The following is a 15,073-nucleotide window of genomic DNA, read 5'->3' as shown; positions in this document are numbered from 1 at the left end:
GTGACCATCGCGTCACTTAGAGGGGGGACCCAAAGCCCTGAGCTGAAATGATCAGCAACCTATGAGACACTCTATGGATAGACAAACATTTTATATTCCGGCAAACCCTTTTTACAACTGTTTCATAGTGTCACTGCTCTTACTGTAAAGAAGCCCGCTCTATCATAAGACCTCATATCTTCATTAGCTTTATTAGAGCAATTAGACCTGATGGACTGTGGTCTCGTGTCTTATTTGACAGACCCCTCCATCCGCTGCTGTCTAATCATTCATATGAATAGTAGTCTCCCATTTCTTTGACCAACTCTTTTACTCTATTGTTTTGTTTTTTTATTTTTTTTTATTTTTTCAGCCCAATTTAAAGGGTTAATCCTAAAATCAATTGCTGGGTATCAAACTCTGGAGTACAGTCTTGATTGGAGATGGAGTGCCCATGCTCATCCTCTGCTCCATTCATTGTCAATGGGAGTGACAGTTGTGCACAGCACTCTGCTATCTCGGCAGTCTCACGGACAATGAAAGGAGCGAAGGCCCCCATTCTTCAGGGTCCAAAATTCAAATTCCCTTGTAATCAGCAAGTTATCCTTTATCCCTAGGGTACAGGCTAATTTGCGATTTTGGGCGCAAGCCTTTAGCCCCTTGGGCGCAAGCCTTTAGCCCCTTGGGCGCAAGCCTTTAGCCCCTTGAGTTTGTTTATACGGCTTGGCAGCAACCTCCTGACCCTAATTGCTAAAGGTACTTTCGCCATTTACACACCTGTCGCCCCCAGTGGCTGTAGACAAATCACGTAAGATTGGACATAAGGGGGAAAACATGTACCAAAAAGGACAAAGTGTAAACTAAAAAGCAACTGGTGTCCGGCGATCAAACGCTACGACGTCACCCCGATGCAGCGAACCAACAAGTGTCATGTCAGTCCGACATCAATTACTTATTAAATTGCGAGTGGTTTCCCCCCCCCCCGTCATACAGTAAAGAAGCCACTTGACAGATTCTCCGCAGGGTGTTGAGGCCGCGGGGCAGAAAATATGTTCAGTGATGGCAGAGAGCGACACGTACAGAATCGGGAGGTGAAAAGCAATTACTCATCATATGGGGCGCACATTCATGGCCGTCAGCCGCAGAGATATTATGTGACAGCGCTGGCACTCGGGAGACGGCTCCGGTACGTCGTCACGTTCTGCATGCAGCAGTGAGTAATACATTCCTGAGAGCACAGCAATCCGCGCCGCCCGGCCGCTCGTCACCATGAATCCAGCTTAAAGGGATAATACTATCTGGAGGATGGAGATCGGAAGACAGTAAACAACGAGGCTATCCAAAGCATGTGTATAATATATACATACACACACATATATTTATATATAATAAATATATTATAATATATATTATAATATATATATAATATAATATACACACAAACGTATAAACATATATACACACACACACACACATTATAATAATAATTATTATTATTAATATTACACATATACATATACGGTAGATACACACACACACACACACACACACTGTACAGAATTATTAGGCAAGTTGTATTTTAGAGGACTTTTTTTTTATTATTGATGAACCACCATGTTCTCAATCAGCCCAAAAGGCTCATAAATATCACAGCTTAATATTTTTGGCAGTTGGACTGGTTTTTTTTTTTAGATTTGGCTATCTTAGGAGGGTATCTGTCTGTGCAGGTAACTATTACTGTGCAGAATTATTAGGCAACTTAATAACAACCAAATCTATTCCCATCTCACTTGTTTATTTTCACCAGGTAAACCAATATAACTGCACAACATTTAGAAATAAACATTTCTGACATGCAAAAACAAAACCCCAAAAAATTAGTTCCCAATACAGCCCCCTTTCTTTCTGATGACGCTCAGCAGCCGACCATCCATAGATTCTGTCATTGCTTGCCCTGTTACGATCCACATTGCGTGCAGCAGCCACCACAGCCTCCAGACACTGCTACCAGAGGTGTACGGTTTTCCCTCCCTGTAGATCTCACATTTTATGAGGGACCACAGGTTCTCTATGGGGTTCAGATCAGGTGAACATGGGGGCCATGTCATTATTTTTTCATCTTTTAGACCTTTACTGGCCAGCCATGCTGGGGAGTAGTTGGATGCATGTGATGGAGCATTCTCCTGCATGAGAATCATGTTTTTCTTGAACGATACCGACTTCTTCCTGTACCACTGCTTGAAGAAGTTGTCTTCCAGAAACTGGCAGTAGGTCTGGGAGTTGAGCTTCACTCCATCCTCAACCCGAAAATGTCCCACAAGTTCATCTTTGATGATCCCAGCCCATACCAGTCCCCACCTGCACCTTGCTGGCGCCTGAGTCGGAGTGGAGCTCTCTGCCCTTTACTGATCCAGCCTCTGGCCCATCCATCTGCCCATCAAGAGTCACTCTCATTTCATCAGTCCATAAAACCTTTGAAAAAAATCAGTCTTAAGATATTGGCCCAGTCTTGACGTTTTATCTTATGTTTCTTGGACAGAGGTTTTGGTTTTTCAGCCTTCCTTACCTTGGCCATGTCCCTGAGTATGGCACACCTTGTGCTTTTTGATACTCCAGTAACGTTGCAGCTATGAAATATGCCAAACTGGTGGCAAATGGCATCTTGGCAGCTTCACGCTTGATTTTCCTCAATTCATGGGCAGTTATTTTGCGCCTTTTTTGCCCAGCACGCTTCTTGCGTCCCTGTTGGCGATTTGCCATGAAACACTTGATTGTTTGGTGATCACGCTTCAAAGGTTTGGCAATTTCTAGACTGCTTCATCCCTCTGCAAGACATCTCACAATTTTGGACTTTTCAGAGCCCGTCAAATCTCTCTTCTGACCCATTTTGCCAAAGGAAAGGAAGTTGCCTAATAATTAAGCACACCTTATATAGGGTGTTGATGTCATTACACCGCACCCCTCCTCATTACAGAGATGCACATCACCTGATTTACTTAACTGGCTCTCAGCCTATACAGCTTGGAGTGGGACAACATGTATAAAAAGTATCATGTGATCAAAATACTCATTTACCTAATAATTCTGCACACAGTGTATAAATATATATACACACACACACACAGAGGGGGATAAAAGTATTTAGTCAGCCCCCAATTGTGCAAGTTCTCCCTCTTATAAAGATGAGGTTGGCCTGTAATTGACATCATAGGTAGACCATAACACAGACAAAATGAGAAAACAAACCCAGAAAATCACAGAGTCTGATTTGGCAAGATTTTGTTTTGCAAATTATCAAATTATGGTGGAAAATAAGTATTTAGTCACCAATAACATGCAATATTTCTCGCTCTCAGAGACCTGTCACTTCTTCTATAAGAGGCTCCTCTGTCCTCCGCTCATTACCTGTAGTAATGGCTCCTGTTTGAACTGGCTATCAGTATAAAAGACACTTGTTCACAACCTCAGTCACACTCCAAACTTCTCTAAGGTGAAGACCAAAGAGCTGTCAAAGGACACCAGAAACAAAATTGTACTGCACAAGGCTGGGAAGAATGAATCTGCAATAGGCAAGCAGCTTGGTGTGATGAAATCAACTGTGGGAGCAATAATAAGAAGATGGAAAATATACAAGACCACTGATAATCTCCCTTGATCTGGGGCTCCACGAAAGATCTCCCCAGGTGGGGTCAAAATTATCACAAGAACGGTGAGCAAAAATCCCAGAACCACACGGGGGGACCTAAAGAATGACATGCATAGAGCTGGGACCACCGTAAAAAAGGCTACCATCAGTAACACACTACACCGCAAGGGACTCAGATCCTGCAGTGCCAGACGTGTTTCCTCGGCTTAAGCCAGTACATGTCCGGGCCTGTCTGAAGTTTGCTAGAGAGCATATGGATTATCCAGAAGAGTAATGGGAAAATGTCATATGGTCTGATGAAACCAAAGTAGAACTGTTTGGAGGACACAGATGCTGAGTTGCATCCAAACAACACCATACCTACTGTGAAGCAAGGGGTGGCAACATCATGGTTTGGGGCTGTTTCTCTACAGAGGGACCAGAACGACTGATCCGTGTACATGATAGAATGAATAGGGCCATGTATTGTGAGATTTTGAGTGCAAACCTCCTTCCATCACAAAGGGCATTGAAGATGAAATGTGGCTGGGTCTTTCAGCACGATAATGATCCCAAGCACACCACCAGGGCAACGAAGGAGTGGCTTCATAAGAAGCATATGAAGGTCCTGGAGTGGCCTAGCCAGTCTCCAGATCTCAACCCCATAGAAATTCTTTGGAGGGAGTTGAAAGTCCGTGTTGCCCAGTGACAGGCCCAAAACATCACTTCCCTGGAGGAGATCTGCATGGAGGAATGGGCCAACATACCACCAACAGTGTGTGCCAACCTTGTGAAGGCTGACAGAAAACATCTGACCTCTGTCATTGCCAACAAAGGACATAGAACAAAATATTGAGATTAACTTTTGTTATTGACCAAATACTTATTTTCCACCATAATCTGCAAAAAAAAAATATTCCGTAATCAGACGCGATGATTTTCTGGATTTGTTTTTTCATTTTGTCTCTCATAGTTGTGGTCACCTATGATGTCAATTACAGGCAAATCTCAACTTTATAAGTGGGAGAACTTGCACAATTGGGGGCTGACTAATGACTTTTTGCCCATTGTATATTTTTTAAACATTCTTCCTATTTTCAATTGTTATCCTACGCTTTTAAAAAAAATATGGAGGGGTTTTTTGTTTTGTTTTTTAAATCAGGCTTTGAAAAAAATGGAGGGAAATATATATATATATATATATATATTTATTTTTTTATTAAGGCTGTAACGCTTTTCAAAAAATCTGTATTGTTGTTTGTTTTTTGTTTTTTTTTTTATATCTCCAATTGTTAACACCTGATTTAAAAAAAAACCCAAAAAACAAACATTCCAGATTTTTTGAAAAGCGTTACAGCCTTAATAAAAAAATAAATATAAATTATATATATATATATATATATATAAATATATATATATATATATACACATATATATATATAAATATATATATATATATATATATATATATATATATATATATATATATATATATATATATATATAAATATATATAAATACATTTTTTAAAGTTTTTTTTTTTGTTTTTTTATTTTTCTTTGAGGAAATTAATTGTGGAATCCCACTACGAACTTGATAATGTAGCGTAAAAAGTTTGAAAAACACCATGTGAAAAACAAAAATACGTCTTAAAAAAATGCCTGAAAAAAAAAAAATATTAAACAAAAAAAGAAAGAAAAAAAAAAGATTTATTGAAGTGAACTCTGCTATAAAACTTTTAGGATTTTTCGGCCTCCAATAAACTTTGTATAGATTTTTTAATTGACGATTTTACCCTTTATAATCTGGACCATACAGACATGGAACTGCTGCAGCCAATCCCTGGCAATAGTGTTGATGAGGGAGTCACACCGCTGAGAGCAGTGATTGGCTGCAGAGGTCACTTGTCCGGTTGGAATTGGGGAGTATGGAGTCGGGGAGCACCAAAGAACAGTTGCCTGCTTTATCCAGCAAAAATTGTGGTTTCCGCCCCACTTAAAACGGCAGTGAAGGGGGGAGGGGGGAGGGAGATGTTTATAAAAAAAAAACCAACAGCAGTTGCCCATAGCAACAAGAATCCAGGGGTCTTAGAAAATTAAAACAGCCATGTTATTGGTTGCCATGACCAACGACACGTTTCCACTGATCCAAATTTAGCAATTCATGCCACTTTTATTTCTAAAGCAGCAACTACCATGGATTTCTGAGGTGTAATTACTACCTAACATGAATGTGGCCCTATGGTTCCTTCAATAGTGCCTCCATCTTTATTTTTGGACTCTCAGTACACTGCGTACGAGTCTGTCAGTTATGACAACCCTTTCATTACGTCTCAGCACTTTAGAAACGTCCGACATAAACCGCCGGGCGCACAGGCTGTGTGGCGCACAGTAGGCCTCAATAGGAAATAGCCTGTTGCCCATAGCAACCAATCAGAGCTCAGCTTTCATCTTTTAAGCAGCTCTGGTAAACTGTAAGCCGTGCTGTGATTGGTTGCTAGGGACAACAGACTGTTTTGATAACTGTCAAAATGGGGGCCAAGACCCTCATTTTCTGACTAAATGACAGGACAATGGTGGGCAAACAAATTTCCTGAACTATTCTCCGCCAGTGATAGCATCTCCCTGTCAGATAGATAGAAGGGATCTGATAGTTTGGACAATTCCTACAAAAATGAATGTAAATTCCCTAAAATTCAGTGAAAATCCCATCTGTAAGTGTAGTAAGTACACCGGCATCCATCGCCAGAGGCGGAGTATTACACGGCGGGTTCATACGCCCATCTAGACAAGAACTGGGTCACTCGTGTACCTCGGTTACCGAACAAAACACTTGTAATACACCAAGATGAAACATCAAAGCTCCATTACAAGACACACAATCCCTGTCCCCAGAGCCCAAGTACAAATGTACAGCTGCGGAGGAACGCCGCCCGCCCCCTGCATTACAGACGCAAACACCAACTCAGTTTTCGAAAAGGATGAAGAAAAGTACTTAAAGGGGTATTCCCATCTCCAAGATCCATCGCAATATGTAGTAGTTGTAATAATAATAATAATAATAATAATAATAATAATAATAATAATAATAATATTAGCAAAAACCTCCAATTAGAAATATAGTATAGTTCTCCTGATATAGCTATGTTTGACCTCATGTGCAGGGCATTGCAGGACCTTAAGTATCCATGCACTAGTATTCATGTTTTTTAAATATATTCATTAAAAAAAAAGAATAAAAAAAAAACCAAAATAACTATTTGTACATTTGTGTGCGCAAACGCACGCGTGTGTACGTCTGTGCGCAAACGCACGCGTGTGTACGTCTGTGCGCAAACGCACGCGTGTGTACGTCTGTGCGCAAACGCACGCGTGTGTACGTCTGTGCGCAAACGCACGCGTGTGTACGTCTGTGCGCAAACGCACGCGTGTGTACGTCTGTGCGCAAACGCACGCGTGTGTACGTCTGTGCGCAAACGCACGCGTGTGTACGTCTGTGCGCAAACGCACGCGTGTGTACGTCTGTGCGCAAACGTACGCGTGTGTACGTCTGTGCGCAAACGCACGCGTGTGTAAACGCACGCATGTGTAAACGCACGCACGTGTACGCATGTGTAAACGCGCGCACGTGTACGCATGTGTAAACGCACGCACGTGTACGCATGTGTAAACGCACGCACGTGTACGCATGTGTAAACGCACGCACGTGTACGCATGTGTAAACGCACGCACGTGTACGCATGTGTAAACGCACGCACGTGTACGCATGTGTAAACGCACGCACGTGTACGCATGTGTAAACGTACGCATGTGTAAACACACGCATGTGTAAACGTACGCATGTGTAAACGCACGCATGTGTACGTATGTGTAAACGCACGCATGTGTACGTATGTGTAAACGCACGCATGTGTAGGTATGTGTAAACGCACGCATGTGTACGTATGTGTAAACGCACGCATGTGTACGTATGTGTAAACGCACGCATGTGTACGTATGTGTAAACGCACGCATGTGTACATATGTGTAAACGCACGCATGTGTACGTATGTGTAAACGCACGCATGTGTACGTATGTGTAAACGCACGCATGTGTACGTATGTGTAAACGCACGCATGTGTACGTATGCATGAATGAATGTATGTATCTGTGTATGCGTATGTATGTCTCAGTTATTTTAAACAATTTTTTTTATCTCTACTGGCTAACACGGTACAAAGATATATTTTTTACTGTGTATATGTATGCATGCGAGTGTATGAGCGTGAAAACAGACATTTAAAAACTAAAAACAATACTGCTAATCTGTTAAAAAAAAGCAATACTGCTAGGGTATTCTCACACATTGCAGATTTGGGTGCAGATTTTCTGCACCAAAAATTGCATCTCTTAGCAGGAAAACCGCTGCAGAAAAAAAAAAACACGCTTTTTTAAGCAGTTTTGTGTTTTTATGCATTGCAATAAGAAAAAAAAACTAGAAAAAAAAATGCAGAAACAATTGACATGTCAATTGTTTGGTGCAGTTTTTTGTCTGCACCAATATCTGCCGGGAAAAATATGCAACTTCAGGATTCTCAGACTTTGCTGGAATGAGTTTTCCTTTGCAGATTGATTAAAATCTGCAAGAAAAAAAAAAGCAGGAAAGAAAAAACGCAGTGTGCACACAGCCTTACTATAAAAAATTAAAAAAAAATTCTAATGCAAATATGTTAGAAAACTAATAGTAATAATCATATATATATATATATATATATATATATATATATATATATATAAAAATAAATAAATAAAAAACCTAAAATATATTATAATAATAATTATAAAAATTAATTATTATTATTATTATTATTATGCTGCTCCAATTTAGAGGTGCACGTTCCCCATCTCCGCAGATACTAATTCCACCCCACAACAAAATTACGCACCTGGGTGACCCCCCACCACCTCCTACATCCAACTGTACAATGCTGAGCCAAGCACAACTATCACTGGTAATAAACCGCTGAAAAGTCAAAAAGCAAAAGCACTTCATCAGTACAGTACGATATCTGCAGCAACAGACTGAGCAAACACATACAAGACCCCATAGACTACAAATTCCAGACGCAGCGCTCCACCGATAGATCCAGATCATTAGCAGTGTCCATCCTGAGCCAGCTGATTCATGCAGAAAATACCAAAAGTTCCCTAATTACCAGCCACTCACACTAAGGCTAAAAGTTCATACAAGGTTCTTTGAGGCTTAAACCACTTCAGGAAATGCTGTTTTTTTTAAAGGTTTTTACTTCCTTTAAGAATTTATTTTATTCTACTTAATGTAGTCTAAGGAGTGCTCACACAATGCATGTCTTCAGAAATTATATATAAAATTATTATATATACATATATAATATGTATATACGTGTGTGTGTATATAATACATTATATATATATATATATATATATATATATATATATATATATATATATATATATACATACATATACATATTTTATATTATATAGAACATACTATATAAATATAAAATAATCTAATATATAATATAATACATATATATATATATATATATATATATATATATATATATATATATATATATATACACACACACACACACACACACACAAATATATATATATATTATATGTATCATATATTAGATTATTTTACATTTTTATAAAATATAAATGTAAAATAATCTAATATATATGATACATATAATCTATATGATACATATAATCTATGTATATATATATATATATATATATATATATATATATGTGTATTATATATTAGATTATTTTATATTTACATAGTATAATTATATATATATATATCTAATATACAATATAAAACATATATGATAAATATATATACACACACACATATATATAATTATTGTATGTGTATATATATATATATATATGTGTATGTATATATATTTATCATATATATGTATTATATTATATATTAGATTATTTTATATATTTAAATTTTATTTTATATATATAATATACTATATAAATATAAAATAATCTAATATATAATACACACACACACATATATATATATATATATATACATATACACACACAATAAAGATATATTATATGTGTATATACGTGTGGATTATATATTAGATTTTATATATCTATATCTATCTATACACACGCTATATAAATATAAAATAATCTAATATATAATATAATACATATGTATACATGTATGTGTGTATCATATATACATAATATATATATATACATATATATATATATATATACATATATATATATGTGTGTGTGTATCATATATATGTATTATATAAGATTATTTTATATTTATATATTATATATACACGCAGTATATATATAATATATATATACTGCGTGTGTATATATAATATATAAATATAAAATAATCTAATATATAATACATATATATGATATACATATGTATTATATTATATATTAGATTATTTTATATTTATATATTATATATACACACACGCAGTATATATATATATATTATAGTGAATGGAATTTTGGAAAGGATCCACCTCCAGAGACTATATATGAAAATAAGCCGCATATATCGTACATGTGGTGCTATATAGCACCATGTGCACGATATATGAGGTTTGTTTTTATGCATGGTTTCTGGAGGTGAATCCTTTAACAAAAATCCATGTTATAAAATAAAAAAATTAAAAGAAAAAAAAAACATGCTTGAGTTCTTGAACTTGTTTTTTTTTGGGGGGAGGGAGATTTTTTGTTTTAATTTTTTTAGAATTACAAAAAAAAATGCTACAATTTGACTTGATGTCAAATGTGGAGGTATCCAACTCAAAGAATTTACAGACTTTTTTTCACCTCTATTAAGCATTATTCAACACCTAAAAAGTATATAAAAAAAAAAAATATATATATATATATATATATATATATATATATAATCAAAAAAGATACGAATATAAAAGAATAATCGTCAAAATAGATTTTTTACAGCAGTTTTTAAAGCGGATCGGCTCTAAAACCCTCCTTTCAAAACTATGCACAGGTTATTTTGCGGAGTTTTCAAAGTTTTTCACAAGGGCCTCACAGATCTACGACAAACAGGGGAAGAAAACTTTTAGCATTATTTTTTATTATTTTTATTTTATTATTTCATTGTTTTTCTATTTTTATTATTTTATAAGGAGAAATATTTTTTTATCATTTTATTATTTTTTTATTATTTCGTATTTTATAAAGGAAACAACTTTTAGTATCATAGGGTTTTATCAGGATCAGTGCTTAGTTCCAATAAGTGGGGTCCTGTTAACGTAACAGGGCTGTTATAAAATGCCGCCATATCATGTATGAAAAGGACCCAATACTTGGGGACAACCTTTGGCAATCATGACCCAAGGACTTGTATCTTTAGGAATTTTTAGTCTTTTTTTGCCAAGTTTTTGAAGAGTTTTTTAATTTTTGGGGAAGAATTTGATTATTTCTGCTGCGTTTCAGCTGCAAAACGCAACAAAAAAAGAAGACAGTCTGAACGTACCCTTAGGATGGATGCGATACACACACAGTGTAGGACACATGAGATATGCCTTGGACTTTGGTCAAATCTATAAGGAGACATTCTGTAATAAGTCTTTTGGACCCCAAAGCAAAACCTGTCACAGCCCCCCCCCCCCCCCCCCATCCGATGTGACTGTTTATTCTGCACCCCCAGATGTCGTCTGCAAAGCCAAACCTCTAGGGGAAAGGGACACATATCCCACAGCGATGGCGCTATTATATCGCTTACGTCTATACACGTATATCTCTATGCATAGAAGATGCCACGTCTTGCTCTCCTGCCAACACGGGGGCCTCCATTCGCTCAGCTTGTGGATTACACCCCCATCCGAACAGCTGTACAGCGCCCCCACCTGACTGAGTCAGAGTAAGATCTGGTTCACGTGTCAGTACACAACACTTATACGTTGCCTCAGCTTGGCAGCGATGCCAGTACCTGAAATAGTCCCGGTCGTCTGTACACTATATAGTCGCAGTACCAAGCACAAAGCAAGCACCCGGTACCACCAGAACCCACATACATATAGCAAGATCTAGTTCATTGATCAACTCGGAAAAGGAAGGAGACATCATGGAGGCAACAACTCGCCAGGATCTAGAGCCCCATCACTAAGAGTTGGCTGAAAATGGACCACCTTCTCGCTATTTTTGGCTACCAGAACCTTTTTAGAACTACAGACCCACAAGGTTCACTCTGCAAGAAAACACTATCCATAGAGCCCCACGACCGGCTACAGTCCATTATACACGGGCTACAAGGTCGTACATGACTGGAATCTTACTGGTCCCCTTCTGCCCGGACTACAGTCACATGATCCATTAAAGCCCTCCATAGCGGCACTGTATGGAGGAACACCTGGATGGGCGGGGGGGCTTTATTACGGAGCTCGGCAGCTGCAGAAAAAGGCAAACTGACTTCCAAAGAGGCGTCCTGAAAAAGCCAACTACATACAGGGGGCACCGAGGGGCATGCGCCACTGCTCTTCTGGGTGGCAGCACCCTGGCACTGGCTGACATCACCCAGCTCTGTCATGGCATGCTGGGAGTTATAGTCTCATGACCCTCAGTGGCAGGGCCCCTCACCCACCATTCTTCCCTGCCACCTGCGCCATTCAGTGGCCTGTGCACCTTCTACTCCTCATCCCACTCCACGGAACCTGTACTTTATGCCCCACAGTGGACCCTCACCTCAACCCCCCACCCCTGCACCTTATGACCCTCGGTGGCCCCTTACAATCCCCCCCCCCCAGCACCTGCATCTTATTCCCCTCACCACTCCTCCCTGGCATCTGCAATTTATGGCCCTCAGTGGCCCCTCACCCCCCCATTCCTGGTCCCTGCATCTTATACCCCTCAGTGGCCCCTCACCCCCCCATTCCTGGTCCCCGCATCTTATACCCCTCAGTTGCACCTCACCCCTTCATTCATGGTCCCCGCACCTTATGCCCCTCAGTGGCACCTCACCCCCCCCATTCCTGGTCCCCGCACCTTATGCCCCTCAGTGGCACCTCACCCCCCCCATTCCTGGTCCCCGCACCTTATGCCCCTCAGTGGCACCTCAGCCCCCCATTCCTGGTCCCTGCACCTTATGCCCCTTAGTGGCACCTCAGCCCCCCATTCCTGGCCCCGGCACCTTATGCCCCTCAGTGGCACCTCACCCCCCCCATTCCTGGTCCCTGCACCTTATGCCCCTTAGTGGCACCTCAGCCCCCCATTCCTGGTCCCTGCACCTTATGCCCCTCAGTGGCACCTCTCCCCCCCCCCATTCCTGGTCCCTGCACCTTATGCCCCTCAGTGGCCCCTCACCCCCCTATTCCTGGTCCCTGCACCTTATGCCCCTCAGTGGCACCTCACCCCCCCAATTCCTGGTCCCTGCACCTTATGCCCCTCAGTGGCACCTCACCCCCCCAATTCCTGGTCCCTGCACCTTATGCCCCTCACCCCCCCATTCCTGGTCCCTGCACCTTATGCCCCTCAGTGGCACCTCATCCCCCCATTCCTGGTCCCTGCACCTTATGCCCCTCAGTGGCACCTCATCCCCCCATTCCTGGTCCCCGCAACATCCCTTGTTCCTCAACCCCATACCTAGTCCCTGCACCTCCCCCGGTAGCCCCTCACCACCCCCCCTCCCCCAGTGGCCCCTCACCACCCCCCCTCCCCCAGTGGCCCCTCACCACCCCCCCTCCCCCAGTGGCCCCTGCACCCCCCTCCCCGGTGGCCCCTCACCACCCCCACCCCCCCCTCCCCGGCGGCCCCTCGCCCTCCCCGGCGCACACTCACTTTCTCTGCAGGGTGGTGGCCGGGCTGTTGGTGGTGCTGTGCCCGGCTCCGGGGCTGGAGCTGCGGGAGGTGCCCCGGGTGCTCCGCGGGGTGTCCCGGGCTCGGTGGTGGTGCGGCGGCGGGGCGGGGTAGGCTGCCTGGTACCCGGGCTGGTTCTCCCCGCGGTGGTGGTGCTGCGGATGGTGGTGGTGGTGCTGCGGGTGGTGGTGATGCCCGTAGCCCCCGCAGCCGCCTCCTCCGCCCGCTTCTCTGTAGTCTGAGCGGTGCTGCTCCGCCCGGGTCTCCCTCAGCTCCCGGTTCTCCTGGCTGACCCGGTCCAGCTGCACCTCCAGCTCCTCGATGCGGCGCCGCTGGGTCTCCAGTAGTTTCTGCTGGCTCTCGATGATGTTATTGAGCTCCAGCAGATACTCTACGGCCCGGTTCGGGGACTCCTGCCCCCCGGGGTTGGGGCCCGAGCCGGCTCCCCCTTCCATAGCCGCCGCCGGGTGGGGTGACGGAGCTCGGGCTGCGGGGCTGCGCTCAGGTCGGGCGGCCGGGCATGGTGCCGGGGGCGGAGCGCACGATGCTACCGCGGCGACTGCTGCAGAGTCACTGCGCACTGACAGCCGGGAGGAGCCGGGGAGACAGGCAAAGCGCGTCACTCTCCAGAAGCAGCCAATCACAAATCGGAGGCGGGACTCTGCTAACCAATCACATGACGTGTAGGCGAAACAAGCGAGTGCCGCCCACCTCCGACCTGTCAGAAGTGACACCTGTGGGGGCTGCAGGAGCGCTGAGAACTACACTTCCCGTGATGCTCCAGGAAGGAGGGCCCAAAAACGAAAATAAATACCAGGGCCGGGGCGACCTGCATGGAAACACGTGGCTACTGCAGCTGGTGAGAAAGTATTGGCAGCCCGCTTAAAGGGAGGGTCCATCCACAGCCACAGCAGTCACACACTATATGTCCCTCAGTTACACCTCCTGCAAAAACTTCTTGATGTGGTTGAACTTTTCTCCTGTGTCACTGGCTACTCCTAGTATAAGCTGACAGGAGGAGATTATTTTTAGGGAGCACAGCATTAATGCACAGCATCCATCAATTTTTGGGTGAGGAATTATTTTGCTAATGAGCTCAGCATCCAATCAGTGACCTCAGCAGCCAATTAGAAAGCTCAGCAGCCAATCAGTGAGCGCAATCAGTGAGCTCAGCAGCCAATCGATGAGCTCAGCAGCCAATCAGTGAGCTCGGTGGCCAATTAGTGAGCTCAGCAGCCAATTAGTGATTTAATTGGCCAATCAGAGCTCAGCGGTTAATTAGTGAGCTCAGCAGCCAATCAGTGAGTGCAATTAGTGAGGTCAGTGGCCAATTAGTGATCTCATTGGCCAATCAGTGAGCTCAGCAGCCAATCAGTGAGTGCAATCAGTGAGCTCAGCAGCCAATTAGTGAGCTCAGCGACCAATTAGTGAGCTCAGCAGCCAATCAGTGAGCACAATCAATGAGCTCAGTGGCCAATTAGTGATTTCATTGGCCAATCAGGAAGTTCAGCAGCCAATCAGTGAGCTTAGAGGCTAATCAGTGAGCTCAGCAGTCAAGCAATGAGCTTAGCGGCCAATCAGTAAGCTCAGCAGCCAATTGGTGAG

General features: G+C 42.4%; 1 protein-coding gene across 4 annotated transcripts in view; it reads right to left on the bottom strand.

Moving 5' to 3' along the window:
* Positions 1-14,057, bottom strand: part of IQSEC2 (IQ motif and Sec7 domain ArfGEF 2) — a 210,267-nt gene extending 196,210 nt beyond the window's left edge. For all 4 annotated transcript variants that reach the window (XM_075324275.1, XM_075324270.1, XM_075324274.1 and 1 more), the window contains exon 1: positions 13,451-14,057. In XM_075324275.1, the coding sequence (XP_075180390.1) occupies positions 13,451-13,923 (473 nt within the window). In that variant the 5' untranslated portion in view covers positions 13,924-14,057. The remainder of the gene's footprint in view (positions 1-13,450) is intronic.
* Positions 14,058-15,073: the final 1,016 nt, after the last annotated feature.

This window comes from Anomaloglossus baeobatrachus, chromosome 9, assembly GCF_048569485.1.
Source record: "Anomaloglossus baeobatrachus isolate aAnoBae1 chromosome 9, aAnoBae1.hap1, whole genome shotgun sequence".
Taxonomy (NCBI): domain Eukaryota; kingdom Metazoa; phylum Chordata; class Amphibia; order Anura; family Aromobatidae; genus Anomaloglossus; species Anomaloglossus baeobatrachus.
This window is presented reverse-complemented; position numbering and strand designations above follow the sequence as displayed.